This window comes from Scaptodrosophila lebanonensis, unplaced genomic scaffold (assembly GCF_003285725.1).
Source record: "Scaptodrosophila lebanonensis strain 11010-0011.00,11010-0021.00 unplaced genomic scaffold, SlebRS2 tig00001410-arrow-pilon, whole genome shotgun sequence".
In the NCBI taxonomy this organism is placed as follows: Eukaryota; Metazoa; Arthropoda; class Insecta; order Diptera; family Drosophilidae; genus Scaptodrosophila; species Scaptodrosophila lebanonensis.
In genome coordinates, this window is record NW_022060738.1 from 2,651,445 (window position 1) to 2,678,645 (window position 27,201).

Consider the following 27,201-nt stretch of genomic DNA (forward strand, 5'->3'; position numbering starts at 1 on the left):
GAGCAGAGAGTCAGCAACAATTTAATTAATGTTTATGAGAAAATTTAACAACAACAAATATATATATAAGTGTGAGCGCACACTGAATGTAATTTATGCATGCGCTGGCTGCCTCATTTCTGCGTAGGTTTCTCACTTTGATATTCTGGTTTTTCCGTTGCAATCTCAAAAATGACATTTGAAATGTCGCCGTGGCAATGTAAAAGTCGTTGAAGTCGTCGAATGGCGTGTGTGGCATGAATAATGGCTCGCTGCCAAATAGTTGGGCCATTAGGCAACTCGCAAATGATGTAAGCGGCGAGAGAAATTCAATTTTCAAATATCTCTTTAGCGAGATATGCATATTTTTTAGGAATGCAAATGGAAAGTAGGAAATATATAAGCAATACTTTTCACATCTTTCTTCTCAGACTAGTAGCATCTTTAAATTATAAATATCTTTCAAAACGAGTGTTGTCTTAATTTATTTATTGACGGGATAATCTGAGGACCTGTTCTATTCAGGAATAATATTGGCCATTTTCTTTGAATACATTAATAGATATCGTTTTATTGTTGGATATTCTGATTATCTTTCCACTTTCACTTCCAGAGCCCTGTTAGGTCTGATAGGATACTAGTATTAAAGCATTTATAATATTGAAGCTAATATAATGAGATTCAAAACCATTCGATGTAATAAGAAAACTGCTAATAGTAGTCGATCTTTAAAGTGTTAATAATATACAATTAAAACTATAGGTTGCTCCTAGGTGGTCTGGTATATTTTCACAGAAGAAATTTGCATATTGTAAAGGAGTTTATGAATTAATCATTCTGTAGATATTAAATTCTTTATTTGGGGAAGGCCTTTTAAATCAAAGACAAAATGAATTCAAATCCATTTACTTTTCAGCTTGGAACTGCCTTGTACAAGCGGCAGAAGCATAAAATAATTCGCTATGTAATGGCCTTAATTTATAGTTAAAAGAAGAGCCGAAACTGCGAATAGTCGAATATGCTTCAAAGAACAACTCGGTAAGCAGCAATATCTCATCATTATGTTCAATTAGATTTATGCAATGCTTCTAATACTTCAGGCCAACTTATTTTTCACTAATGGTTGGCGGTAGCGGCAAATTAAATTAAATTGCTGAAATGCTTCTTTGTGGGACGGCGTGCTTGCACAACGAAGCATAGACCATTAAAATGGGTTCAAGGTTTCCTATAAGAGATGGTGATGGAGATGGCGGTGGCGGTGCTAGAGGCAGAATAGTGACAAAAACAAGAACAACAACAATAACAACTAAATGCGGACTGAGAAGTGCACAGAAAATGAGGCTGAGCCTGTGCCTAGAGCTCGAGCAAAGCACACACGATTCGCCAAATCGAACATAAACAGCAAACTTATAAAACGAGACAATTTGCAATCAAACTGTAACGGGTATAGACAATAGCCCATTAGTGTAGGCGAGGTGGTGGGTGTAAGATTGAGAGCGCACGCTAGTATGTTCCGGCTCGGGCTCGTCGGCTAATGGGTGGTGTTCGATGACTCTCATATCTTACGGCCTTTTAATTAGCTTATTATTTAAAAACAAAGCGTGCTATCGGAAAAGCCATAAAAATCGGTAAGTTGACACAAATAGGACAAAAAGAAGAAAGCTGGGTTTGCAGATCACAGGACACAAGTGGACACACCTTTGGTATTCCTCTGTTGACGTTGAGGAAGTATTGGCCCACCCATCCTTGGTCATTCATATCCTAAAACAATTATGCGAATGACCCCTTCAAACCTCTACATGCTGCGGCTAGCGGAAATCATAAGACCGGAAAATTTAAGCAATCATTATAATGTTTTTATTAAAAACTAAATTCATTGAACACCTTGTCTTTTCGAAGTTCCATATATAACCTAACTTTATCCAACGGCAAGTTAAAACTAGTTTTCAAGTCTTTCGCCTTAACCTTTACGACGAAATCAAGCCTATGAACATTTCTAATTAAATATCTAGTAGTAAAAAAATATATATATAAGTAGGTATAGCAAAGTGAGTAGAGCAATTGGCGTGGCTGGAAGAAATGGTTATTTATATTCAAATATTAAAGAAATTAGGGTAAGAAAATATAAACAAATATTTGAATTATATAAATTCATGCATTTTCCCCTTTTGGGATGTTTATGTGCGTGCCGATAATAGGAGAATTATGAAACAAAAGCCAAGACTTGGCATAAAGGCGTTAAGTTTGTTTTTATGCCTAGCAGGCAAGCCTGTGTTCCAATTGAACAGCTGATCACTTCCGTACGCATGCACGCAAGTAAGTATGAAAAATAAAAATTAAAACGGCTGTACTTACAGTTTTTGTCCAACGTCGAAAGATCTTTCGGGGGGGACGCGCTGTGTGGGCTCACCGCTGCTTGCATGCATAATTTTTTTGTACTAAAGTTTATGTTCGATATTTACTGGGTGGGCTTTAACGTGTTTTTTTTTTAAACAAACCAGAAAAAAAATTGTCGCCATGCACATACACATTTGTAGCTAACGAATTTTGCTTTGTGTATTATTTTTTTTTGTTTTCACTTAGGTATATTCTTTCCCACTTCATCACGCCATGCCGAGTTGCTTTGCTCGCGTGGTTACACATATGTACATTTAAATTTGGATTTAACACAGGGGAAAAAAAAATTAAAGAATAATAAGCGCACTAGAGAAGTTCATTTTTGCGCTGGACACATATATAAATATATATGTGGATATATATATAATGTTGCCTTTAAAGGTTGGGGTAGGCTAATTTATGCCTTTTTCTTTCCCACGGGCCTCCAACCAACACAACGGGGCTTTGCCAATTGCCCAGGCACAGGTTTCACCGAAGACAACACAAAAAAATCACTCGCACTCCGTTATTAGGCGACGTCCGTCATAGACGATATGACCCACGAAACTGCAGAGACGGTTCTTCTCGCCGTTCCAGTGGCCTGATCGGAAAGCCGATCTTACCTCTGGCACGCCTTCGTCTGGCGTACCCCTCCCTTAGCCTAGTCGCTGCATTAGCATGCGCGCATCAAAGCGACAGGCAAAGGTTAATGCCCTATTGGATTGGACTAATTATTAAGTGCCAATTCTGCACGAAAACAATGTAAATCGAAAAAAATGTGAATTAGAATTTGCATTCCAAATGCGAAGAAACGAGAAAAATAAAATTTACCCGATGTCCGGAAGTGGCACCATGCAGAAAAATCCTTTCGACAATAGAATCCTCCAATTTAGTTTTCGCCAATTTATATACTTTTTTATTCGCTGTTAATACTATCGTTGCTGTATTAGGTTGTAGGTTATAGGTACAAATATAATCTGTATAACCAAAAAGTTGATAACCCCGTTAGCGTGGATAATGCACAACCTTCCTCTAGGCGATCTCGAAGTAAAAAGAAAGATCCGGATGCTAAGGCCAAGCAAGAAAACTTTCTTTTACGGAAATTGCTTCACACCTCTTTTGACAATTTCCTTTCGACAGGTCAAGGTTAAAGAAAGGGCCACTGACAACTCGCAAATATTGCCACTGTGCAACAATGAAAATAAACAATAGGTGGCCGATAGCCGTGCGGTTGCAGAAAATTAACTCCCTTTAAAATAAGTAAAAACAATTGAGAAAATTTGTTTATCTTGTTAACTAAGGCCAAAAAAAAAATGTGATCGTAGGCAGTTGACGCTAAAACATAACGCTAATTCAAATCGTAACTACACAAGCAGTGTGTGTACATAAGCAGCCGAAGCACTGCTTGACCAAGGTAGTGCAATAAAAAAAAATACGATATTCACTGCCAGCGTCGTTACAAATTCCCCCCTGCTAAAATCAAGCTTGGGTTTCCATGCAAACGCAAGATTGATAACACCAGACGCTGCTAGAAAACAAATTTACTGTCGCAGGTCTTTCGCATGATAACGACCCAGTATTTTCCCTTGCAAATTTTCAACCTCGTAATAAGAATTTCCAAGTCTACGATGAACTCTCGCTTTCACAAAAGCTGGTCCTAACTTTGCATTGTAACCGGCTGGAAAATTACTCTGTTTAAAATTTCTAAGGAAGATTTCTTGTCCAACTGAGTAAGAAACATCACGCGACCGCAAGTTATAGATTTTTTCGTTCTTCTGTTGCTGTTTCTTCATGGTCTCAAGCGCCTTACTGCGCACAATATCGAGCGAATCCTCTCTTGAGAAAACAACCGCTCTATCCTCAATAAGGCGCAACGTTTTAAGCAACTTGTACGTTGAACCTGAAGTAATCATATGCTGACCAAAGACCATGTAATAAGGTGTTGTGCCGAGGCCAGAGTGGACAGCAGACCGTAAAGCGCAGCAGATACTGCTCAAACTTTCATCCCAGTCTTTTTGATCTGGACGAATATACGAACGGATGGCTGCTATAACTGAGCGATTCACGCGCTCAGAAGCATTTGCCTGAGGCGAATGCACCGCTGTAAGTGAATGGAAAATTTTGTTTTCCCGCAAGAATTTTTGAAATGCTTCAGATTTAAACTGGGAACCATTATCCGATACTATAGTTTCGGGCACCCCAAATGTATGAAACAATTCTTGCTGCATGTACTTAACAACCGTTTCTGCATTCAATTTCCTTACTGCCTTCAGAAAAACAAATTTAGAGTAATGATCTAAAACAATGAAGATGGCAATATTTCCGCTGCGTGACCGAGGATATGGACCTAAAAAGTCAACGTATAAACGTTGGAAAAATCTCTCAGACTCCGCAGGTTTGCCCAAAGGTGGTCGCATCGGAAAATTCGGTGCTTTTGTCATCTTGCAAGTTTCGCAAGCATTTACGTACGTCTTGACATCATCAACAAGACCAGGCCAAAAATAGTAACGCCGGACTCGTTCCAACGTTTTATGGATCCCGCCATGTGATGCTAACGGATTGTCATGGGCATTGCGGAGTACTTCCTCGACCAAGTTCTTAGGTATCCACAATTTCCAAGCATAATTGTCGTGTAGCTGATCACCCGTTGTATGCACGGTGCGCCTATACAGCATATTGTCAACCACCTTCAAGTCCGGAAACTGGTCATTGTTGGCTTTAACTGACTCGACCATATCCAGATAATCAGCTGACTTAAAATGTTCTGAGTCCAAATTTACAATTAGGCCCTTATTATAGTCAATTGCTGCTAATTCGTCCTCGTTTACGCGTGACAGCGCATCTGGCACAATATTTAATTTGCCTTTTCGATGCTCAATATTAAATCGAAAACCCTGCAGTTTTAACGACCAACGCGCTAAACGGGAATGTAAATCGGTTTGCGACATAAGCCATTTTAAAGAGGCATGATCGGTAATGACTGTAAATTCATGCCCTTCAACATACGGACGAAATCGTTTGATACATACGATGGCTGCCAAACATTCCTGCTCGGTGACAGAATAATTTCTTTGGGCCTTGTTTAATTTCTTAGATACGAATGCAATCGGCATTTCGTCTCCTGCTTCTGACTTTTGTACAAGAACCCCACCTACTCCTGTCTTGCTTGCATCGCAATGTAAGTAAAAAGGTTTGGAAAAATCGGGACTGATCAAAAGTGGAGCAGAACTAAGCATTGATTTTAAAGTTTCAAACGCTTTTTCTCCTTCGACAGACATAGTAAATTTACGCTTTTGCTTCAGCAAATCTGTTAGTGGAGCAGTGACTCCAGCAAAGTTGTTTATAAACTTTCTATACCATCCGGCCATACCAAGGAAACGCCTTAACGCCCTTAAATTCTGAGGTAAAGGAAAATCTACAATCGCTGACACTTTGCTAGGGTCTGTGCGTATTACTCCCTCTCCGATTATGTGGCCTAAGTATTTTACGCTACGCATACAGAAATTGCTTTTTTCGCAATTTATTGTCAAGCCGGCTGCCTGTATGCAAGAAGCTACTTTGCGCAAAACATGCATATGCGCCTGAAAACTATCTGAAACCACTAATAAATCATCCAGATATATAAACACCTCATTCCTCAGAGCCGCTGGTATTACCTTGTCCATCAAGCGGGACATGGTTTGAGGAGCATTGCAGAGCCCGAATGGCATGACCTTAAAATGATATAAAGGTCTACCTGGTATGGTAAAAGCGGTTTTGTCGCGAGATGCGGTATCGAGTGGGATTTGCCAAAAAGCATCTTTTAAATCCAAACTCGTTATGAACATTGCCTTTGGTAGCCTGCTTAGTATGCCATCAATTTGTGGTAAAGGATATGCATCCTTTTGCGTAACTGCATTCACCTTTCTACTGTCTAAGCAGAGCCGCACTTTGCCAGGCTTTTGGACCAACACCACAGGCGAGGACCAGGCACTGTCTGACTCCTCAATGACATTTAGCTTCAACAATCGATCGACCTCAGCATATAAAAGTTTTTCAACCGCTGGCGATACTGGAAAATGTCTTTGCTTTATTGCCTTGGCGTTGCCCACATCTATAGAGTGAGATACTAAATGTGTTTTACCTAAACCAGCTACGGCAAACGATGGAAACTGCGCTATAACATTCTGCAATTCCGATTGCTGAGCCAAAGTCAAATTGTGTGTACCCCTATCTACTTCTGCCAATTGCAAATTAGATGGAAGTAACCCAAAACTGTTCCAAAAGTCTATGCCCAAGTATAAGTCTTGACTAAGAGAAGGTATTATATGGAATACAATGTTCTTTTTCTTATCATTGTATTCAATTGGTAATGTCACTCGTCCCAAAATTGTTTGACTACTGCCGTCCGCAGTGCAAGCGTTGCCAAGAATCTTTTTGAGTCCTATCTTGCTACGTATAACTTCCTGGGCCAATTGTCCACTAATACAGCTCATTGATGCTCCTGTATCTAATAAGCCTGAAACAACTCGACCTAATATTTTAATATCTGCATACGGACGTTGGTCCTTAGCATTTTTGCCAATAGCCGAGATAACTTTCGCTGCATGCCAAAAAGATTTAAGTCTAGCTGTGTTGCGCGAACGTTTACCAGGATGAAGATACGTTGGAAAGTTGGCGGATTCTTTTAAAATCTGAATTCGGTGAGGCCAGCATGACGTAATGTCAGGCATAGTCTCAAAATGTGGTACGTCCGGTATATTTTCAACAATAGTTGAGTTTATTTTATTATGATACTGGTCTACAACTCCGTGTTTGTCGACCGAGAATGGTGAGCGATCTGAGGCGGTCGACTGCCTTGGGTGCTCGCTTTCGCGTTTTTTGAGCATCGCTGACATGATGGCTTGTAGGTATTTGCCACTCCACAACCATAACAAAACACTTTTCTTTTGGCAATACAGTCCTGATAGCGGTGACCCTCCTTCCTACAGTTCCAACAGACTAATGCTAACGCTTCTATATCTAAAGGAACTTCGTCTTCACCAAACTCAGAAGCCTCTTCCCAATTACCTCCATTGACTACTTCAGCTACGTTAGTTCTGAACGGAAGTGCTTTACGATAAGTCTGCGTGCGATTAATGCTTTCCAAAAAGCATTCGCGCCTGCGACAAATTTCCCGCAACTGCTCAACAGAGTTGATCTGCAGATTCAAAATTTCATGCTGAATTTCTGGTTTCAAGTTGCGCCTCAAAACCTCAACTAACGTTTGCTCCGACAGTGGAGTTTGCAAACGGTCAGTCAGCAGCACAATCGCATCATAAAATGCATCAAAGCTTTCTTTCTCGCGCTGCTTCCTATCGCGTATTAATTCGCGGATATCCACGTCGGTGCGAGTGTCCCTAAATTGTTTGCGTAAGGCCGCGCATAACTCTGGCCAACGTATATGTCCACTGGACTTGTGAAAACGCCAGAAGAAATCGCTAGCTTTTCCCTCAAACAGCGTACTAGCATTTCCGCATAATAAATCGAAATTTCCTTCCAAAGTTTGATGAGTCAAAGCCTCAACCCGGTATAAGAAATTATCAATAGACAAACTACTGCGTTCACCAGAAAATCTAAGTTTCCAGCTAGTAATGATTTGGCCAACTTTATCGGGTCTACTCAACAAGCTAGAATTGATCGAACGAGGCGATGCATTAGGAGGTGCCGTTGATGGTATGTTAATGGCATTGTTAGAGCCAATGCCCAATAGTTGTTGCAAAGAAGCGGTCTGATCTGGTATTTCTAACGATATGTTTCTTGATTCTGCCGTTGCTGCAGGGGCCGCTTGTGTGGCTGCCGCTGGTGCAGCTGACAATTGAGCTGCAAGATTTTCTTGTAGTAATCTCCCTATCTGACCAGTTAACTCCAGCATTAATCCAGTCTGCATTGCTTTAACAGCTTCTGCAATCGCTGCTCCGACCTCAGGAGAAAGGCTTGAATTACCAACAGTACTGAGGTTGACGGTATTAGGTGGGCTTGGACTAACACTAGTTCGCCTTGCCTCACTGGACGTGCTAGCCGAACCTTGTTGTCGAGATTGTGCCCTTGTGTTGTAAGCCGAAGTTGTTGGCTTGGCCAAAGGCTTACTTATGCAAACCTCTCTGCAAACGGGACATAAATTTGAGGCATGGACATGCGTTGTAATGCATGCCTTATGGAATATGTGTCCACAAGTCACCCTATATGTTTCCAAATCCTGTAAGTTGCCCTTGCATAAAAAGCAAAGGTCAGTTGCCGATTCGGCACTGGTTTCTGTAGACCGATTTAGTGGCATCTCGAAGCTACTATTAATACTTCAATGCATATGCAAGCAAAACACTTGCAAGAATAAATGCAAAACAAAATCCCAAAACAAAACAGAGAAACTAAAATGTCAACAAAACCAAAAAAGAAATGTTGTTGTTGTCTGCACGTCAATAAAACTATTGCTGCAGCTTAAGATATAGGTACAACAAACCCAAAAGCGAAAAACTAAAAATTAAACCTAAACAATAAATATAGCGAAACGGTAACGATCAAAAACCAAAAGTCTATGATTTCACGCTTAACCAACAGCATATGTAGAGATTCTTATCAGTGTTTATCAGCCTGTGTACGTAAGTGTCTGCTTCCCAAAGCGGGGTAAGAGGAAAGAACACTGGTGTTTGTCGTAAGAACAACAACGCCAAACTCAACGCAAGCCAACGCTTGGCCGGTATGACGGTGTTATTCTGATGCCAAACCTACGTGACCTTGTCTTCATTATGAGCCGTGGCCAGGCGGCAATTACAGAAAATTAACCCAGCCTGTATTCCTAAGCACCCCATAACGCAAACAAAAAGTCTTTAGAAACCAATGATATTGAACTTTTTTACTATTTGAATGCCTACATTATCCGTGGTCAGTAGTCAGCTCTTAAAGCCGATCGTACTGAATTCCTATGCGTCTAATTGCAGAAACTCATATAATAAAAATAGAAAAAGGAATTGGTATCGCTTTAATTCCTATCAGCCGTGGCCTGCTGACATTTCAAAGAAACTATTCACCAGTATTCCTATGCGTCTGACAGTCACCAAAGCGGTACACAAGAAAGGACAGAAGAAATGGTTATAGATATACAGTGTCATTGCAATTTAAACAGTAGCCGTGGTCAGGCGTACCCTCTGTAGAGAACCAATCCCCTGCAGTCCAATGCGTCTAACTGCTAAATATACCTAAATGACGTTAAAAGAGATTTATTTTTCCTTACGATAGTTGCAATTAAAAGAAAACATAGCGATAACGATAAACAAAAATGTAGCTAAACTACAAAAGGGAAAAAGAAATTTAATTGCGACTAACGTACGAGAAGCTATTGTTGGAAAAGACTAAAGATTTTACTGCAGAAAAGAATAAAAAGTGTATCAGTCATATTTATGTTCTTGTGAAGCCTAACATTTGAAAGCCAAAAATACGAAATAAAATTGACAACTAAAAGTCGGGCCCCACGTTGGGCGCCAAAATAATAAATGAAATTATAACTGTAACGGGTATAGACAATAGCCCATTAGTGTAGGCGAGGTGGTGGGTGTAAGATTGAGAGCGCACGCTAGTATGTTCCGGCTCGGGCTCGTCGGCTAATGGGTGGTGTTCGATGACTCTCATATCTTACGGCCTTTTAATTAGCTTATTATTTAAAAACAAAGCGTGCTATCGGAAAAGCCATAAAAATCGGTAAGTTGACACAAATAGGACAAAAAGAAGAAAGCTGGGTTTGCAGATCACAGGACACAAGTGGACACACCTTTGGTATTCCTCTGTTGACGTTGAGGAAGTATTGGCCCACCCATCCTTGGTCATTCATATCCTAAAACAATTATGCGAATGACCCCTTCAAACCTCTACATGCTGCGGCTAGCGGAAATCATAAGACCGGAAAATTTAAGCAATCATTATAATGTTTTTATTAAAAACTAAATTCATTGAACACCTTGTCTTTTCGAAGTTCCATATATAACCTAACTTTATCCAACGGCAAGTTAAAACTAGTTTTCAAGTCTTTCGCCTTAACCTTTACGACGAAATCAAGCCTATGAACATTTCTAATTAAATATCTAGTAGTAAAAAAATATATATATAAGTAGGTATAGCAAAGTGAGTAGAGCAATTGGCGTGGCTGGAAGAAATGGTTATTTATATTCAAATATTAAAGAAATTAGGGTAAGAAAATATAAACAAATATTTGAATTATATAAATTCATGCATTTTCCCCTTTTGGGATGTTTATGTGCGTGCCGATAATAGGAGAATTATGAAACAAAAGCCAAGACTTGGCATAAAGGCGTTAAGTTTGTTTTTATGCCTAGCAGGCAAGCCTGTGTTCCAATTGAACAGCTGATCACTTCCGTACGCATGCACGCAAGTAAGTATGAAAAATAAAAATTAAAACGGCTGTACTTACAGTTTTTGTCCAACGTCGAAAGATCTTTCGGGGGGGACGCGCTGTGTGGGCTCACCGCTGCTTGCATGCATAATTTTTTTGTACTAAAGTTTATGTTCGATATTTACTGGGTGGGCTTTAACGTGTTTTTTTTTTAAACAAACCAGAAAAAAAATTGTCGCCATGCACATACACATTTGTAGCTAACGAATTTTGCTTTGTGTATTATTTTTTTTTGTTTTCACTTAGGTATATTCTTTCCCACTTCATCACGCCATGCCGAGTTGCTTTGCTCGCGTGGTTACACATATGTACATTTAAATTTGGATTTAACACAGGGGAAAAAAAAATTAAAGAATAATAAGCGCACTAGAGAAGTTCATTTTTGCGCTGGACACATATATAAATATATATGTGGATATATATATAATGTTGCCTTTAAAGGTTGGGGTAGGCTAATTTATGCCTTTTTCTTTCCCACGGGCCTCCAACCAACACAACGGGGCTTTGCCAATTGCCCAGGCACAGGTTTCACCGAAGACAACACAAAAAAATCACTCGCACTCCGTTATTAGGCGACGTCCGTCATAGACGATATGACCCACGAAACTGCAGAGACGGTTCTTCTCGCCGTTCCAGTGGCCTGATCGGAAAGCCGATCTTACCTCTGGCACGCCTTCGTCTGGCGTACCCCTCCCTTAGCCTAGTCGCTGCATTAGCATGCGCGCATCAAAGCGACAGGCAAAGGTTAATGCCCTATTGGATTGGACTAATTATTAAGTGCCAATTCTGCACGAAAACAATGTAAATCGAAAAAAATGTGAATTAGAATTTGCATTCCAAATGCGAAGAAACGAGAAAAATAAAATTTACCCGATGTCCGGAAGTGGCACCATGCAGAAAAATCCTTTCGACAATAGAATCCTCCAATTTAGTTTTCGCCAATTTATATACTTTTTTATTCGCTGTTAATACTATCGTTGCTGTATTAGGTTGTAGGTTATAGGTACAAATATAATCTGTATAACCAAAAAGTTGATAACCCCGTTAGCGTGGATAATGCACAACCTTCCTCTAGGCGATCTCGAAGTAAAAAGAAAGATCCGGATGCTAAGGCCAAGCAAGAAAACTTTCTTTTACGGAAATTGCTTCACACCTCTTTTGACAATTTCCTTTCGACAGGTCAAGGTTAAAGAAAGGGCCACTGACAACTCGCAAATATTGCCACTGTGCAACAATGAAAATAAACAATAGGTGGCCGATAGCCGTGCGGTTGCAGAAAATTAACTCCCTTTAAAATAAGTAAAAACAATTGAGAAAATTTGTTTATCTTGTTAACTAAGGCCAAAAAAAAAATGTGATCGTAGGCAGTTGACGCTAAAACATAACGCTAATTCAAATCGTAACTACACAAGCAGTGTGTGTACATAAGCAGCCGAAGCACTGCTTGACCAAGGTAGTGCAATAAAAAAAAATACGATATTCACTGCCAGCGTCGTTACAAAACCTCAAATGAAAACAAGAAAAAATGCACAACAAATTGCGTTTTTCATTTTGCGTGAGCTGCGGCTGAAAAGAACGACAAATAAAATCAAATCAAATAAAATAAGAAACTTTAAAAGTCGCTCCAAAAGTTTGTGCGTTGGCCATTTTTGTGATTGGCTTAAAAATCTTACAACCAACATCTGAGTGTGTGTGTGTGCGAATGAGATGGCTTACAATGTGTGTGTGTGTGTGTGTGTGTGTGTGTGTGTGCTTGTTGGCCTAATGAAATTGTTGACAATTGTTGGCTTCTTATCAGCAGCCTGGCATCGAACAAGTTCAACAAACATTGCGTATACGCCATGTGGCAGCCGGCCATGTGTATTATGTTGCCGCGTCATAAATTTAAATTCTAATTAATTTAATTATTTATTGGTTTGTCTCACAGCAACAGCAAGAGCTACAAAAACAAAAGCAAAACCGAAAAAAAAAAACAAATACTAAAAATTGTGCAACATTTTTCGCAGTACGGCCCGCACGCAGTTTGTTGGCCGTTGGCCAAACATAGCCAAGACCGGTGACAACTTTTCGGGCAATGCAACAAGTTGCGAAAATATTTGTGCAGTGACACACTGACAACTGAACACGCACACACACACACACACACAAACACATCTATATACCTTAGAGCGATCTTTTGTGCGTCTGTAGCTAATTGCTCGACTCGGCCCCACGTTTGAATTATGGAATACATTTTTAATTTGACATTTTCCAAAAAGTCAGCCACTCGTCTGGCTGAACTTCATAAGCAATTAATTTAACGGCAAATAAATTGAATGCGCAGCAAATAAAAAAGCAACAGTTTTGTAAAATAAAACAAAGTCAGGCAAACATACTAGAACAGCATTTTATGCTGCGCCTCATTGCATTTTTCTCAGACATTTGCTTCGCCCCCTTCCAACCCCTCCTCAGTCGCTTCTACTCCATCTGTCTGTCGCTGTCTCTGTCGCTGTCTCTGTCGCCGCCTCTGTCTCTGTCTGCTGCCTCCATTGCCGTAATTGAGCGCTTCACGCTGTGCAACAACTTAATTAATTTATATTTTTCTAGCATTTAAGTCGCGTTTGTATTTTATATTATGTATCTCGGCTCGTATTTTGCGCATTACAAGCGCTGCTCATGTCCAATTGGCTTAGACTCAGCCTCAGACTCCGACTCAGAGTCAGAGTCAGGCTTCGCTGCAGCGCGTTCGCTTCTCAATTTTCAATTTCGATTTTCTATTTTTTATTTTTTAATTGCAAATATTTGCTTGCCATGCCAATTTGTAGCCGCATGATTGCAAGAATTTAATGGCGTTCATTAATTGGCCATAAGAATTAGTAAATGTTGATCGTAATCGTGCAATGATTGCGTATTTATGAACTGGCCTAATGCAGTCGCAGCATCTAGTGGGAGGGAATTGCGAAAAGTGAGGATAAATCATCTCTCACAGTTAAAAAAATGCCGAAAAAGACAGAAATGCATGCAATCCAGCATACAGCCTTCAGAGATGAGAACCTTAATCCATTTAAAGGGCTCAGAAGATATTAAAATTATTTTGGATTCCCCAGCCTAACTTAGCCCTTAGTCTTAAAGAAGTGCCCAATGGGACAGAACAGATCTCACATGTGCTTGAATGTGCTCTTAGAGATTTAAAAAGCAACTGATCACGGATCAGTCCCTGATGAATGGACTGATCACTGATCATTCATGATCACGCGGTCAAACAAATTTTACGAACAAGTAAATCGCGGAAATCTGCCTTTTTGGTGTGGTATAGGCTTATGGAGCCTCGGTGGCGTAGTGGATAGCGCACGCGCACACCAAACAAGAGGTCGTGGGTTCAAGCCCCACTCATGGCGAGAGCATGACCCCCGAACTAACTTTCTCCTCTCGACAAACTCCCCGAAATACATGCCTTCAACGTGTCGTGGTCATTTTAATAACCACCAAACACATCCATCCACGCTATCTGGACAGCAACAACAGTAACCCACAGCCACAAGAAGCCTCTCCCCGGCGGCGACAGGTGGCAGCCCCACCACTGGCATAAGTCGCATCTGGCCAATCACTAGTTCGATTGACAATTCACTGATTACCGAAACTGATACAAGAGAAATAAAATTCAAAGGGCTCCACTACTTCGATGACGACCATAGGCAAAAACGGACAAGAATCGGACAATGGGACGTGAGAACTCTAAAGGAACCATCCAGGCTAGCACAATTAGAAGGATAAATGGACCTGGCGACGGACCACCCTTCTGGAATGAATCCCATAACAACATCACATGGGACACAGCTACGGCCAGAAATAGAGTTCGATGGAAAAGCGCTTGTAGAAGCCGTAAGCTCCCAAGTGGAGTAAAAAGGAATTATAAAAAAACAAGTAAAAAAGCTAAAGTCGGATGTCCCGACTTTGAAATACTCTGTACATATGTTTACAATAATAATGGAAAATAAAAAAAAATAAAAAAATAAAATAAACAAGAGAGAACGCTACAGTCGAGCAAGCCCGACAGTGTAATACCCTGTACCCAGGTAAACTTCCGTCACTGAGTTATATGCGCCCAAAGCAGCAGCAAAAAGAGGAAGAAGAAGAGCGAACTTGCTGCAGTTTGTGGGGGTTGTACTGGCCAGAATTTGTTTTGCTAATAACTTTTCTTAGAATTGACCGAATTAAATAAAATTTAAACCAAAAGTAGATAATTTTGTATAGATTGCGTGGCTTATATAGCTTTTGAAATGTGGACAGTATTGACTGAGTATAGGAAAATCTGGATACCAACTTTGGTTATTCCAGCTTTTATAGTTTCCTAGATCCTCGCGTTCATCCAGACGGACGGACAGACGGACGGACATGTCTAGATCGATTTCTCTCGTCATGCTGATCAAGAATATATATACTTCTAGAAAGTGAGTCACTTATCAATGTTGTATTCATCCCGAATGCCCGCGGAAGCTTGTTTTAGCGGTTTCCCAAAATCTTACAGTTCATTTTCAAAATATTTAATTATTTAAACTTTCAATCTGTGAAGACTTAAAAAAATGTAATAATAGAAATTCGCAGCTGGCATTAAAAAAGTGTTAATATAAAACAAAACAATTCGAAAGGGCTTTTATCTTCAATAAAATAACTAATTTACTGCACACACTAAATGGACATACAGTATTATTAGTCAGAAAACTCATTATTATTTACACTTTCGTCATTCGCTGCCATAATGAAATGCTCGAATGCCTCATTAACGCGACAATAAAGACATTAAAAAATACTTTTCAATGTTCTTATATAACGACGGTAGCCAATTTGTGGTGTGAGCATATTTAATATGCAGTGGCATTAATTTATTAGGCAAGCCAGTCATAAAAGCAAACAAAGCATTAAAAGTTTTATTGACCAAGCGTTTGACCCACAAAATGGCAACATAAACAACCACAACCCAATTTTCAAACAATAAAATAAAAAGCCGTAGTCGCGTTGTCGCGTCTGCCCATCAGTTATTCAAATAACATACAGATGTGTATACTTTTATACATATAGTACATGTGTGTGTGTGTGTGTGTTTGTATATGCGTTGACAATTTATGCCACACAGGTGAACGATTACCGGTGCATTGTTGAGGCAGCCATGCCGCCAAAATGTGCCCGAGATCAAAATTCAGCGATACGAACCGTTTGGCAAATTGAGCGGCGCGCGATTTTTGATTTTTGTTTCTGTTTGTTTTATGTGCACTTTTATGTTTGTTGTTGCTGTTGTTGTCGTTGCCGTTGTCATATGCAAATGCTAACATGCTGCAGCAAAATTTGCATACCAGAGAGCAGCCGGCGTGCCAAACAAACATTTGACAATAAAAAGCTAAAGACCACTGACTGTCTCACACAAATATCACTCATACGCGCTGTGCGCCAGCGTTGACCGATATTCAGTAGGTATCAGTGAATTTCTCCCTATCAGAGTATGTTCTCTGCATGATATCGAAGTAAATAGACAGTTATCATAAAATTTCAACCCAGGACAGATATTAGATTAAGAACAGCACACAAAAATTCACTTTAGTCTCAATCCTAACCTAGTCTCAATAGAATGCAAGTAAAATACCCGATGATGGAACTAATTTTAATTTACGGATTATGTTCTTCCATTAACGAAGTTGTTGATTTTTGTTTGTTATTCAAGTTTTCTACTCTAGGTTTGGTTCAAACATCTAACATCTACTCTGTTTTTAATTGTTTTGGAATTAGTGAACAAATATATCGATTCTGTTCTGTTTTTAACAGTTGTCGAATTTTTCGAAGAGATTTATGAGGTTCATTTCCATAAAGTTGTTATTGCAGACGCAAATTCCTGCAGTTCCTAGAAAACACTGAATTGTAGAAGCCTTTACAATAGTAGCCCAAGATCCTCTCTCTTTACAAGTAGTTCAGGTTACAAATTGTGAAAGACACAAACGAAACATAGACTGTTGTTATTTCTACCTATTTCCAATCAAAATGTTGCTTTCCAATTCTGGTGACTTAAATCCCACTTGGTGCAGTGACAAAACGCACAGTATTGGCCGTAACTGTCGTGAGCTTGGGTTTGGGTTTTTGTTTAGTTTCGTTTTCTTATTTTTCTTATTGCAATAAGCAACTTTGCCTTTTGCCACATAAATTTGCCGTAAATTAGCGCCACATGCAATCGCCCGGCCCAAGTGTCGCCACTTGGTCACATGCGAGTGTGTGCGAGCGTGTGAATGTGCATGAGGCTGCTACCAGAGTCGGAGCACGCCCCCGTCAACGCCCAGCGACTGTCAAAGCGACAGCAATGACAACAACAACAACAAGAACAGCAACAACAGAGGCAATTGCAGCCGTGATCGCCGGCGATCACCCCACTGATCAGCACAATTGTCTCGAGGGTGCGCGTGTCTTTGGCTCCCTCTTGGGCCCCCCTCGGATTAATGCATTGCACTTGTTGTTGTGGACTTTGTCAGGGCAATAAATTTTAATCTTGTTTGGCGCTTTTTGGCAGCTAACACAGCACACAATCACACTCACGAACGAGGCAGCTGGGCCCGCACACGCGGCTCAAACAATGGTCAGTGCCCAACACTTGCAGATTATAAATCAATTTTCAACACTTGTTCGTTATTTTTCACTCACCTTCTTGCACCAGTTTCTTGCACACGGGTCGTGCGTTCACCGATTTCACGCCCACCGAATAGGTACAGTTCACATAGCTCCAGTAACGTTGCTGCTCCGATATGCTATCCGGCTGGAAGGGATCGTTGCAGAATTCTCCATTGGAAACGTCCGTGGAGCAGCGCCAGCAGCGTAGCACAGCATCCGCTAAAGCAGAGAGGGAGGAGATAAGTTGGTTAGAAATCACATTAAGACTTGATTTGTTTAAAAACTGCTTGTATATAGCTTGCGTTCCATTTTCGCTAAGTTAAGTTGGACAATCCCTCGTAAGTAGATTATGTCAGCCCTATAGCTCAATAGTCAACAAGAAAGCGAAAGTTTGAAAGTTGAAAACGTGTGCAACACTACCAATTTTCTCAACGGGATGACGAGTAATATATGAGGAGAAATTTTCTGAAGTGATGGGAAATCATCCAAATATCAGACAAGCTGATGTTTTAAGGTCTGTTAGCCAAGACCTTGATATTATATCCACGCGAATATCGCTAGATTAAAGGCAATATTAATAAGCATCAGCTGGTGAGACGGAGGTTAAAATCGATTCTACTCCATCGGTAAAGTTAGGATATTCTAATTGATGTTGACATTTTTATTATTAAATATTCGACGAGTTAAAAACAGATTTTGTTTATCGTTCTTGAGACATTTTTGAACCAAAACAAAGTTTCCGTGGGGATTTTAAAATGTATAAAAAGTAATATAAAATAAATATTCAATAATATATAACTTAAAAGTAACCTGATACTTGTTACGCTAGGATAAGGTTTATAAATAAATAAATAAAATGAAATTAATTAAAAATAAAAAAATAAATATTCTTTAGCCCAGAACTAAGACCCACAAATAGCAAATTTGTCTTCAGAAGGTATTTTAATTGCAGCAAAAGAGAGAAAGTGTGAATTTTGATTATCTTTTTAACAACTTGGGGCACTTAGGGGTCAGCAAATCTTAGCCTTGTTATTTCAGCTAGACTGATAACACATCGGGGTAAACAGATGATAGCCAATCTTAAAAGGAGCTATCAACATAGTCCTATTTATTTATTTATTTCTTTATTATTAGCTTCATTAAACAGATTCGTTGTCAGAGCTTCCCGCATGTTTGTATGTATGGAGTTTATAGGTTCAATACTCTAGAACTGATGACTTTTAAATAAAAAAAATGGGCAGATAAACAGACGGGTATAGAATGAAAGGTACCAGCTGATTCGTCTATGTATGTTACACACTGCTGGCCTTTGGCCTGCCTTAACTTTTCGTACCACTTCGGCAATTACAAAGTTTCCTAAAAACAATTGCTGCTCGGGGCAGAGCTCTGACTTGCAAAGAAAGAGCATTAAGTCGGCTCCAATCAACTTTCCATATCTAAATTTCTGAAGTCAAACAAGCAGCCTTATCCTTGCCATTAAGAAATCTGATTTAACTACTCAGCGATTTCAAAAATGTACGCTTCAATCAATAGATCGTTAAAATCCAATTGAAAGTGTGCCTTGCCCATAAAAATAAGTGAACATGAATACTGACGCGAATGGGGCATGTGTCGAGCATTTTGTTTGTGCGCAGTCGCGACTGCCAAAACATTTCCAAAAGGCGCATACAATATCAATTTTCAATAGAATTACAGTCATTACCATTAGTAAACTGCCACTGCAGGCTGCAGGCTGCAGACTGCAGACTGCGGTACGAGAATAAACATTATTGCAAACGATCTGACAATTCGACTGTCAATTAATTTCAATATATTGTAAATAATTATAATTTTGTGCATACAACTGAAATGAAACGCAGACTCCGACGCCGGCTGCCGGTTGCCAGTTGCCACTTGCCGGATCGGTTGCTACTTAGAAATACGCAAATTGTAATGTTTATGGCCAAATGCGGACAAACACGTTTTGACCGTGCGTTGAATGCGTTAGCACCAGCCTCGTCCTCCTGCTCCTCCTGCTCCTCCTCCTCGCACTGGCTATCTAAGCTTTCATTTAAACGCACCTCAACGTGTTGGTTAAGTGCATTTAACCTGAACGTTAACGTTTGACGTTTAAATTGGCCCCCATATATTGCACGGAGGAAACGGGTTTGGTTCGGTTTGGTTTGGCTTGGCTGGCTTTTCTTGCAGAGGCTCAATGCCAAGCATTTACTTAACAATTTTTAACAATATGACCAAGTTGGGCCAAAAAAAAAAACACAAAAAACGCACTCCAACTAGTGTGTGTATTAAAATATAAATATTTACACGGGCGCGTTTTAAACCGACGCCCGTTAATCGTGTCCATAAATAAGCGCTCGCCGAAAGTTTTGACACTTTTATAAGGCAATTTTCCATAGGTTGTCGGCATAAATAACTCAGCCAAAAGGCTTTCGTGTCAAATTAATGTTCGCTTCATTCCGCCAAACAATTTTTCACAGACACAACACACAAACTTACGATCCGGCCCCCCAATATAGCCAGCAGCCCCAGTAGCCGCTCCATGTCTCCTATCGCAGTCATCAATGCATTTTATAGCTCATTAGCCAACAGCTTCGACTCATAAGAGTATCGATAAAGTAGATCGACTTTAAAACCAAATTTCTTACTCTGTTTATGATGCGCATGCCACAGTGGCATGGCCAGTGGCCGAGCCAGTGGCAGTGCAAGATGCGGTGGCAGCTGCAGTTTTTCTTCCTCTTTATTGATTTCCTTGCAATTAACTCGCCGATAATTAGCTTTCAGAGCCAATGAGCGAAAACGCCGCCTGCTGTTATATGCTTGTAGTATTATACGATAATTAAAATTGATAAACTTCGAATTGCTGTCAATGATACGAGTCAGTCTTTGTGGCAGCTTATTTAGGCAACTTAATGAGCACAGTTGCTGGTAATTCATATTTACTTGTAAAATATTAGTTGCTTGGCTAAATCATTCATTTTTATCTAACCCAAAAAGTCTGCTGCTGATGTTTGATTAAGAGACAGCGTGGTGTGCGGCCCAAGCCAGATAAGTGGACTGAGAGTCCACAATGAACTCGGCATTGAGCCGCACCGAAGCGAAATGCAAGCGGATAACTGTTCGATTTTACAGCCTGTTCCTGAACGGGCCTTGGACATACAAATTGTTGCAAAAGCGAAATTCGCCAAAAATTGGTTACCAATTTTTAAATAGTTATCCGCTTGGATTGCACTTCGGTGCGGCTAAGGCAAGATTTACAAGTTACGACTTAAATTCAATAAGTTGGAATCGTATATACTCGTAATATGATAATACTAGTTTGTTTTCGATATAGCACAGGAGGTATAGCAAAGGTGTTCAGAAGTTGGGAATATTGGTGTTATCTAAAATGGAGCTGCGATTCTTTAAAGCCATGCAGATATTGGAAAAAGAACTCTTTTAAAGGACACTTTTGAAAAAATGACCAAAAATTCAAATTGTCAGTTATAAGAATAACTTTTTATTAATGTACTGTTATACATACTATAAACATACTTGTAATACAAGTATGTATATGTGAAAAGAAAACTCGTTTATATTTATTATGATATTTGATATTATGATATTATGATATTATATTTATTTGATAACTTGATAGACGTACTCGTTGGTAAACACTTCGTTTAAATTAAATTTAAATCCTCTTTAATTTGAAAAATTTTCATTTATTTTTTCAATTATTTTTTTGTTGTTGTTTAATATAAATACTCTTGATTGTTTAAATTGTATTTAATTTATTCACACATTTTTTAAATTGTAGTACTTTTTCTATCATTGTGGCACTCTATTCCCCTTTTGGAGGTCTGTTTGCTGCGCCTCTGCCGCTATTACAAAAGTTGAATGCACTCTTGCCACAGATCTGCACACAAACAGCAATAATTACGTAGATATGCAAAAGTCGGCAACAAAGACGGGCCTAAAACTTGGGCATTACGAGTGTGCGATTTTCCCATAAGCCGCACACACACACACACACACAGATGTACACATATGGCGAAGTTCACATGCAATTTTTCTATTAAGTTGCAAAGCAGGCAGGCAGGCGCCCTCAGAACTGAGGTTTGCAAAGCATGTGACTTACTTGCAACTTTTCGGTGGCAACTTCACACATAAAGCCACACATTTAATGACTTTGGTTGGGTGGCCGCAGCACCAAAAAGTGATTATTGAGCGCTTTCTCCGCTTCCACTCCTCCTCCTTCTCTTGGCAAAGACGTCGTCGATATCTGTGACATAAAACTTGCCAACTTATGCACCAAGTTTGTAGCCCTTACTGCACGACTGCACCGACTTACATGCAACAATTCGCGGCACAGCGCAATCAGAGTTCATTCAACTGCCACAACAAATGAAAAGTGGAAAATGAAAACGAGGGTGCGACGACATGTCGAACGTTTTTCGAAAGCAATTGCAGTTCATAGTCGTTTGAACGAGTTCATATATATTGGCCTAAATGCTTCGATAATTAGACGTGCATTATGTGGGAATGTGCGCAGATGTACCATATACGTAAGTATATATATTTGACATGCAAATATTGCATTTTAATTATGCCGCGACTTTCGGAAATGGGCACGTTGCATCCGCCAATCAGTGGCATTTATTGATTGAGACGTTTATTCGGCATGTGGCAATGTTGAAAATACTTTTACTATAATAAATATGTATGGAATTGTTACAATTGCTTCCAATCACGACACATACAAATTGATTTTTCAGCATTTATAGGGGCTCTTGAAAATAACATTCCGTACATTCTATATTTGATGAGCAATTGTAGGAATTATAAGTGAAGCAATCAGGAAGTAGTATTGCTCAATAGTTACAAGTATTATAGAAGCGATCTTTAGAGAAACATTTTATTACACACACCCAGAAATATACTTGAACTAGTTATTTAGTTTACTCAAACTGTAATCAAATTGTAATCAAATATCTTCCTATAATATTGAAGTATTAAAAGGGAATCTGTGAAACACTCCTTCAAACTTAGTTTATTTATCATAACTATTACGGGCCAACAATATAATTTTAATAGGCATTTTATTAAAACAATACATTGTATACCTGTATCAACAATTTAGTCTTGTCGGGCATCCAGATATCAAGAATTCGAAGAAATATTTATTCTGTTCATCATTATATTACAATTTGTATACTACAAGTATATATTTTGAGTTAAGTTGAATTGTAACATCTTTGCAATTTTTATTAAAAAAAATAAAACTACTGCACCCTCACATACATACAACTACATACATATATCACTAGGTATTACAAAACATCACCTTGGGCTCATCATTTGCATTGCATTTGCAAGCAATTTGAATCACAAGCTCTGTAACGACTGACACGTACAAAAGCAAAAAGGTTGTCACTATTGGCATGGATGTGCATGCGACTACATGGGTGTGTTTTATTAACTAAGTATGTACATATGTAGATATGTATGTACCTATTAATGACCGACATTGCGAGATAATATCTAAAATAAATTGCATTGAATCACTTGACTATATCGCGCATGACATGGCATACATGTAAAAACGTTTGCAGGGCCGAAGGCAGGCAATCGCTTAGTCAACACTGGCACTCAAACAGTCTGCTGGTCAGGGAGTCAGTTAGGCAGACGATCAGCTTGTACATACAACAGTCAGTCGGCCAGATATTCAGTCGAACAGTCAATCATTGAGGTCAGTCAGTCAGGTTCAGTTGGTCAGACAGTCAGTCAGGTAAACAGACATGCAGACAGTCAATCAGACAGTCAATCAGACAGTTAATCAGACAGTCAGTCAGTTGGACAGTCAATCAAACAGGAGTAAGTCAGTCAGTCATATTCAGTTGGTCAGACAGTCAGTCAGGTAAACAGGCATACAGGGAGTCAGTCAGTCAATCGTACAGTCAATCAAATAGTGACTAAGTCAGTCAGTGGTGCATATTCTATTTCTCAGTCAATCAAGCAGTGAGAAAGTCAGTCCGTCATGCATATTCAGTTTATAAGTCAGTCAGTCAGACAGTGAGGCAGTCAATCAAACAGTGAGTCAGTCGTGCATATTCAATCAGTCACTCAGTCAGTTTATCAACATTTAAGACTGCAAATTGCATCTGAATTGCTTTCATTATGGCTGACTTGTGCCGCGGCGCATCAAACTATGCATTAATTAAAAAATCATCTCGGATTTTTGCTCGTTTTCATCGCAAGTTCGTCATGCATGGCAAGTCGGTGGCGGAATATAGAAACTAAGTATGTGGAATTTGAAAATTCTATGGACGCAAAAGGCGCGCTTGCAGTGAGGTAAGTGTTAAAATAAATAAATTTGCATTTTGCTTTCATTTCAGGCAATAAACTATCATTTTCCGTTCGTGTCGAAATGCGAAAACAGGCGCCCTGCAATGTAAACAACAAAGACTAAGGGACAGGCGGCTCTGGGAAATGTGTGTCATGCCGAAAGTTGAAGTGCCAGTAACTGCCCCAGAATAGTAGAGTTCTGCCATCGGGCAGGGTGTGTGTCGTGTCGTCTTTCGGGGGCAGGAAGGCGGTGAACATTGCCTGACAATTGTTTGGACTGGACGCGCCTCTACATAAAACTAAACACAAATAAACTTTTAGTTAATGTAAATGGCATGTCAGGGGCTATGACTGATGCCCATCTACGGAGGAGTGTGGGAGTTGTAGGGGACCAAGAAATGCACATATCTGGTAGGAAGTGAAACTTGAAACCGCCCACGTGAACTCAATTCGTTGTGGAAGTAAATGCATTGTTCATCTTCATTTGATGGCTTCTCATTGTTTAGCAACTTAATTCAATTAATCAGAGCAGTTTGTGGTGCAACTTAACTGAACGACCAGCTGTTTAATTTAAATTTAATTTAAAGAACAACAATCGCGAGAACAGTTTACAATTTATCTAACTAGTATACATAATTAGAGTAACTTCTAGATGGAGGGTAGAATGAATCAGTGAATTACAACAAACGGGCAATAAATTATGAAAGTTTAAAAGCATGCGGAGCGCGACTTTTTATCATCAACAAATGCAATTTAATGAACAAATAATCGCTTAAGAGTCTTAAAAATAAATGACAGTACTTTAAACAATTCAACTCTTTAGCGCCACACACTTATTCTGTCATTTGGATTCGACATCGAAGAATTTAAAGCATTCCAAGAAGAGAAAGGAAAATGTTTATTTTGACTGCCATTTTTGGTATTAGGAGAGCTCTTCCACCTTCAACTCAAAGCATTAAAAGCTGTTCCCATATGGTGTCTTTCAATGCCAATGAAATATATTAAAAGATATTTGGGTATTCTTGTAGTCTTGCAAAAGTGTTAATGATTTATGTATTTATTTGTCATTTATACAATGAGTTACCGCACTTACTCCAACATTGAAATAAATCTCAGATTTCTTATCTAGACCTTAGCACAATTTAAAAGCGAATTTGCAGTTTGCAAAGAGTTTCGAAAGACAATTTTTTTGTAACTGGGGCAATATTTCGTCTATAAATCACATTAGGTTTCAAGTTAATATGTTTTCTATATACTTTTCGATTATTTTCTTATATACACTTCAATATTTTCATGTTTCATAAGACTTTGTTAAAGTTCTCAACATAAAACGATGGCTCTTATTTCAAATATGAGAATTTCAAATATCGACAACTATATAAAATGTATACTATATATATACTTGTATGTATGTGAAGAACTTGATTGTTTGAGAGCATGCGGTAATGATCTATTCAGGTATATTTTATTTCTGAAGAACTTGTTTGAATCACAGCATGTCTTATAGTGTTCAATATTATATTCTATTCGTTCTACTTTTAGATTATGAATCGCTTCAATGGCATGGAATTTCAAATATCTACGATATAAAATATATGATCTATATGTAAGGAACTTGTTTCTCTTTCAAAGCATACACGCAATGTATGTCTTAAGAACTAATTAGATTCAGAGCGTGTCTTATATTCTATTCGATTCCTTTAAGACTATGAATCGCCTCATTTCGCATGGCATTTGAGATATCTACAGAAATATATATAATACAAAATATGTACATATATGTGAAGAACTTGTTTGTTTCAGAGCAAACGATTTAATGATCTCTTTATGTGTTTTTATTTTGCCGATTTTTAAGGTCGGACTGCATGTTAATATACATTTTGTAGTGTCAATAAACGAAATGTGCATAAATATAAATAAATCATGAAGTAATCTGTTGCTCTTAATGCAATATTAAGTATACGAGCTGTTGAAGCTACGAGTCATAATGAAGGCTGTCTATGGCAATCGCAATAACAATGATAGTGCATATTAAATGCAATAATTAAATAAATATACTGTCAGTTCGAGAAAGCCTGCGTCTGCCTTTATCAGCTGAGGTCAAGTAGGTGTTTGATTTATTACCTTCCAACGATTTAATTGCCATATTATGGGCAATGAACAGTTGCGTGCTTTAATTAATGAATTCCCCACCACACACACATAACATTCCTAAGAACATTTTAAACAAATTACAAGCTAAGTTCAACTAATCGTCTAAGAGTTTTAAAGCAGTTGGGTCAGTGACCCTTTTGTGGTTTCTGTTTCCACCCGTAAATGCACGTACATCCCCTCTCTTAATTAGTTGCCACTTCATGCAGCAGGACGCACATTTAAACACATTTACCCACCTGCATTGAAGCACAGCGCGAACGCCAGCAGCGTGAGGAGCAGGTTGCAGCCTGTGGAGCTGAAGGGCGTCATGTTGTAAGGCGAAGGCGTGTTTTCAGCCCAATACTTGTATAGTATATATAAAAATGATCTTAAATCTTTCCACGCGCACTGACTATAATGGCCAGAGAAATCACCCAAAATGCACTTTTTGCTATTTTTGTATTGCGCGCCAAAAATATATGCCGTTATGTATGGGGGGAGCTATTTTGAACAAATTTCCCGTTGACACACAAATTGGAGAGCGACGGCAATGACAACAACACAGCACTGCGAATACAGCCGCTGACACGCACATGCGACGCGCTGACAAACTAAATGCGAACTAAACCAAAACTGAAATCGAAAATGTTGCAGAGGCCCAAGCCACAGCCAAAATGCGACAGACGGCGGAAGGCAACGAACCGAACCAATAATAAAACGAAAACGTCCGCAGACTTACTGCGCGTATCGTACATGGTGCATGAGAGTGTGTGAGGGAGAGAGAGAGAGCGAGAGGGATCATTCAACGAGCCAGCAAATTGAAAGCAACAATTGAAAGCTTTGCGTTCAATGGCAGCAGCGAAAGCACAAATGAGCGGCGAGAGAACTAGAACTGTGCGCGTCGCTCTGCGGCTCCGTCCAGCACTCTACGAGTCGAGTGGAGTTATCTGGGTTGGGTTTAAGTCTAAGTCGTTGCCAGCTGTAATGGTGGCCACAACACTTGCAGTTTCGACAAAGTGCCGACCACGCACAGTGGGCTGAAATTAAGCGAACTCTCAAGCGACTGAAGTCGATTTTTAAAGCATGTAGGAGTGTTAGTAGTTTTAGGAGCGAAATAAAATCATAGCAGCATACCATAGCCTTTGTTTAGCAAGATGATAGTGAAATGATCTGGGAAATTTGAGAAGTAGCTCCTCTCCTCACGAAGTGCTTTGCTGCTCTTAACTCTACTTCATCTATTGAGTCCAATCTCCGAGCAGAAGGAAATCGCAATACGAGGGGACATTTCGAAGACGGTCAGGCTACAAATAAGCACAATCGGAATGGAAATTCATGAAATG

The 27,201-nt window shown here is 39.3% G+C and overlaps 2 protein-coding genes and 1 long non-coding RNA gene across 5 annotated transcripts in view; all 3 read right to left on the bottom strand.

Annotated features, from left to right (window-relative positions):
- LOC115630803 overlaps positions 1–3,510 on the bottom strand; it is a 23,302-nt gene extending 19,792 nt beyond the window's left edge. Inside the window, exons 1-3 of one of the 3 annotated variants that reach the window (XR_003996106.1) lie at positions 3,187–3,499; positions 1,678–3,102; positions 1,402–1,583 (exon numbers count right to left, since the gene is read on the bottom strand). The gene's annotated coding sequence lies outside the window, so the exon portion shown is untranslated. Of the gene's footprint in view, positions 1–1,114; positions 3,103–3,186 lie in introns of those variants that run through there. The other 2 variants (XR_003996105.1, XM_030527465.1) reach the window with 2 other exon arrangements.
- The window catches only part of LOC115630804, a 27,299-nt gene extending 837 nt beyond the window's left edge, over positions 1–26,462 (bottom strand). Inside the window, exons 1-2 of the mRNA XM_030527467.1 lie at positions 26,119–26,462; positions 17,438–17,623 (exon numbers count right to left, since the gene is read on the bottom strand). Of these exons, the coding sequence (XP_030383327.1) occupies positions 17,438–17,623; positions 26,119–26,191 (259 nt within the window). The 5' untranslated portion in view covers positions 26,192–26,462. The remainder of the gene's footprint in view (positions 1–17,437; positions 17,624–26,118) is intronic.
- LOC115630805 lies at positions 9,886–11,960 on the bottom strand. Its single transcript, XR_003996107.1, has 3 exons — positions 11,648–11,960; positions 10,139–11,563; positions 9,886–10,044 (listed from the first exon to the last, which is right to left on the bottom strand). It is a non-coding gene; the product is annotated as an uncharacterized LOC115630805 (long non-coding RNA).
- Positions 26,463–27,201: the final 739 nt, after the last annotated feature.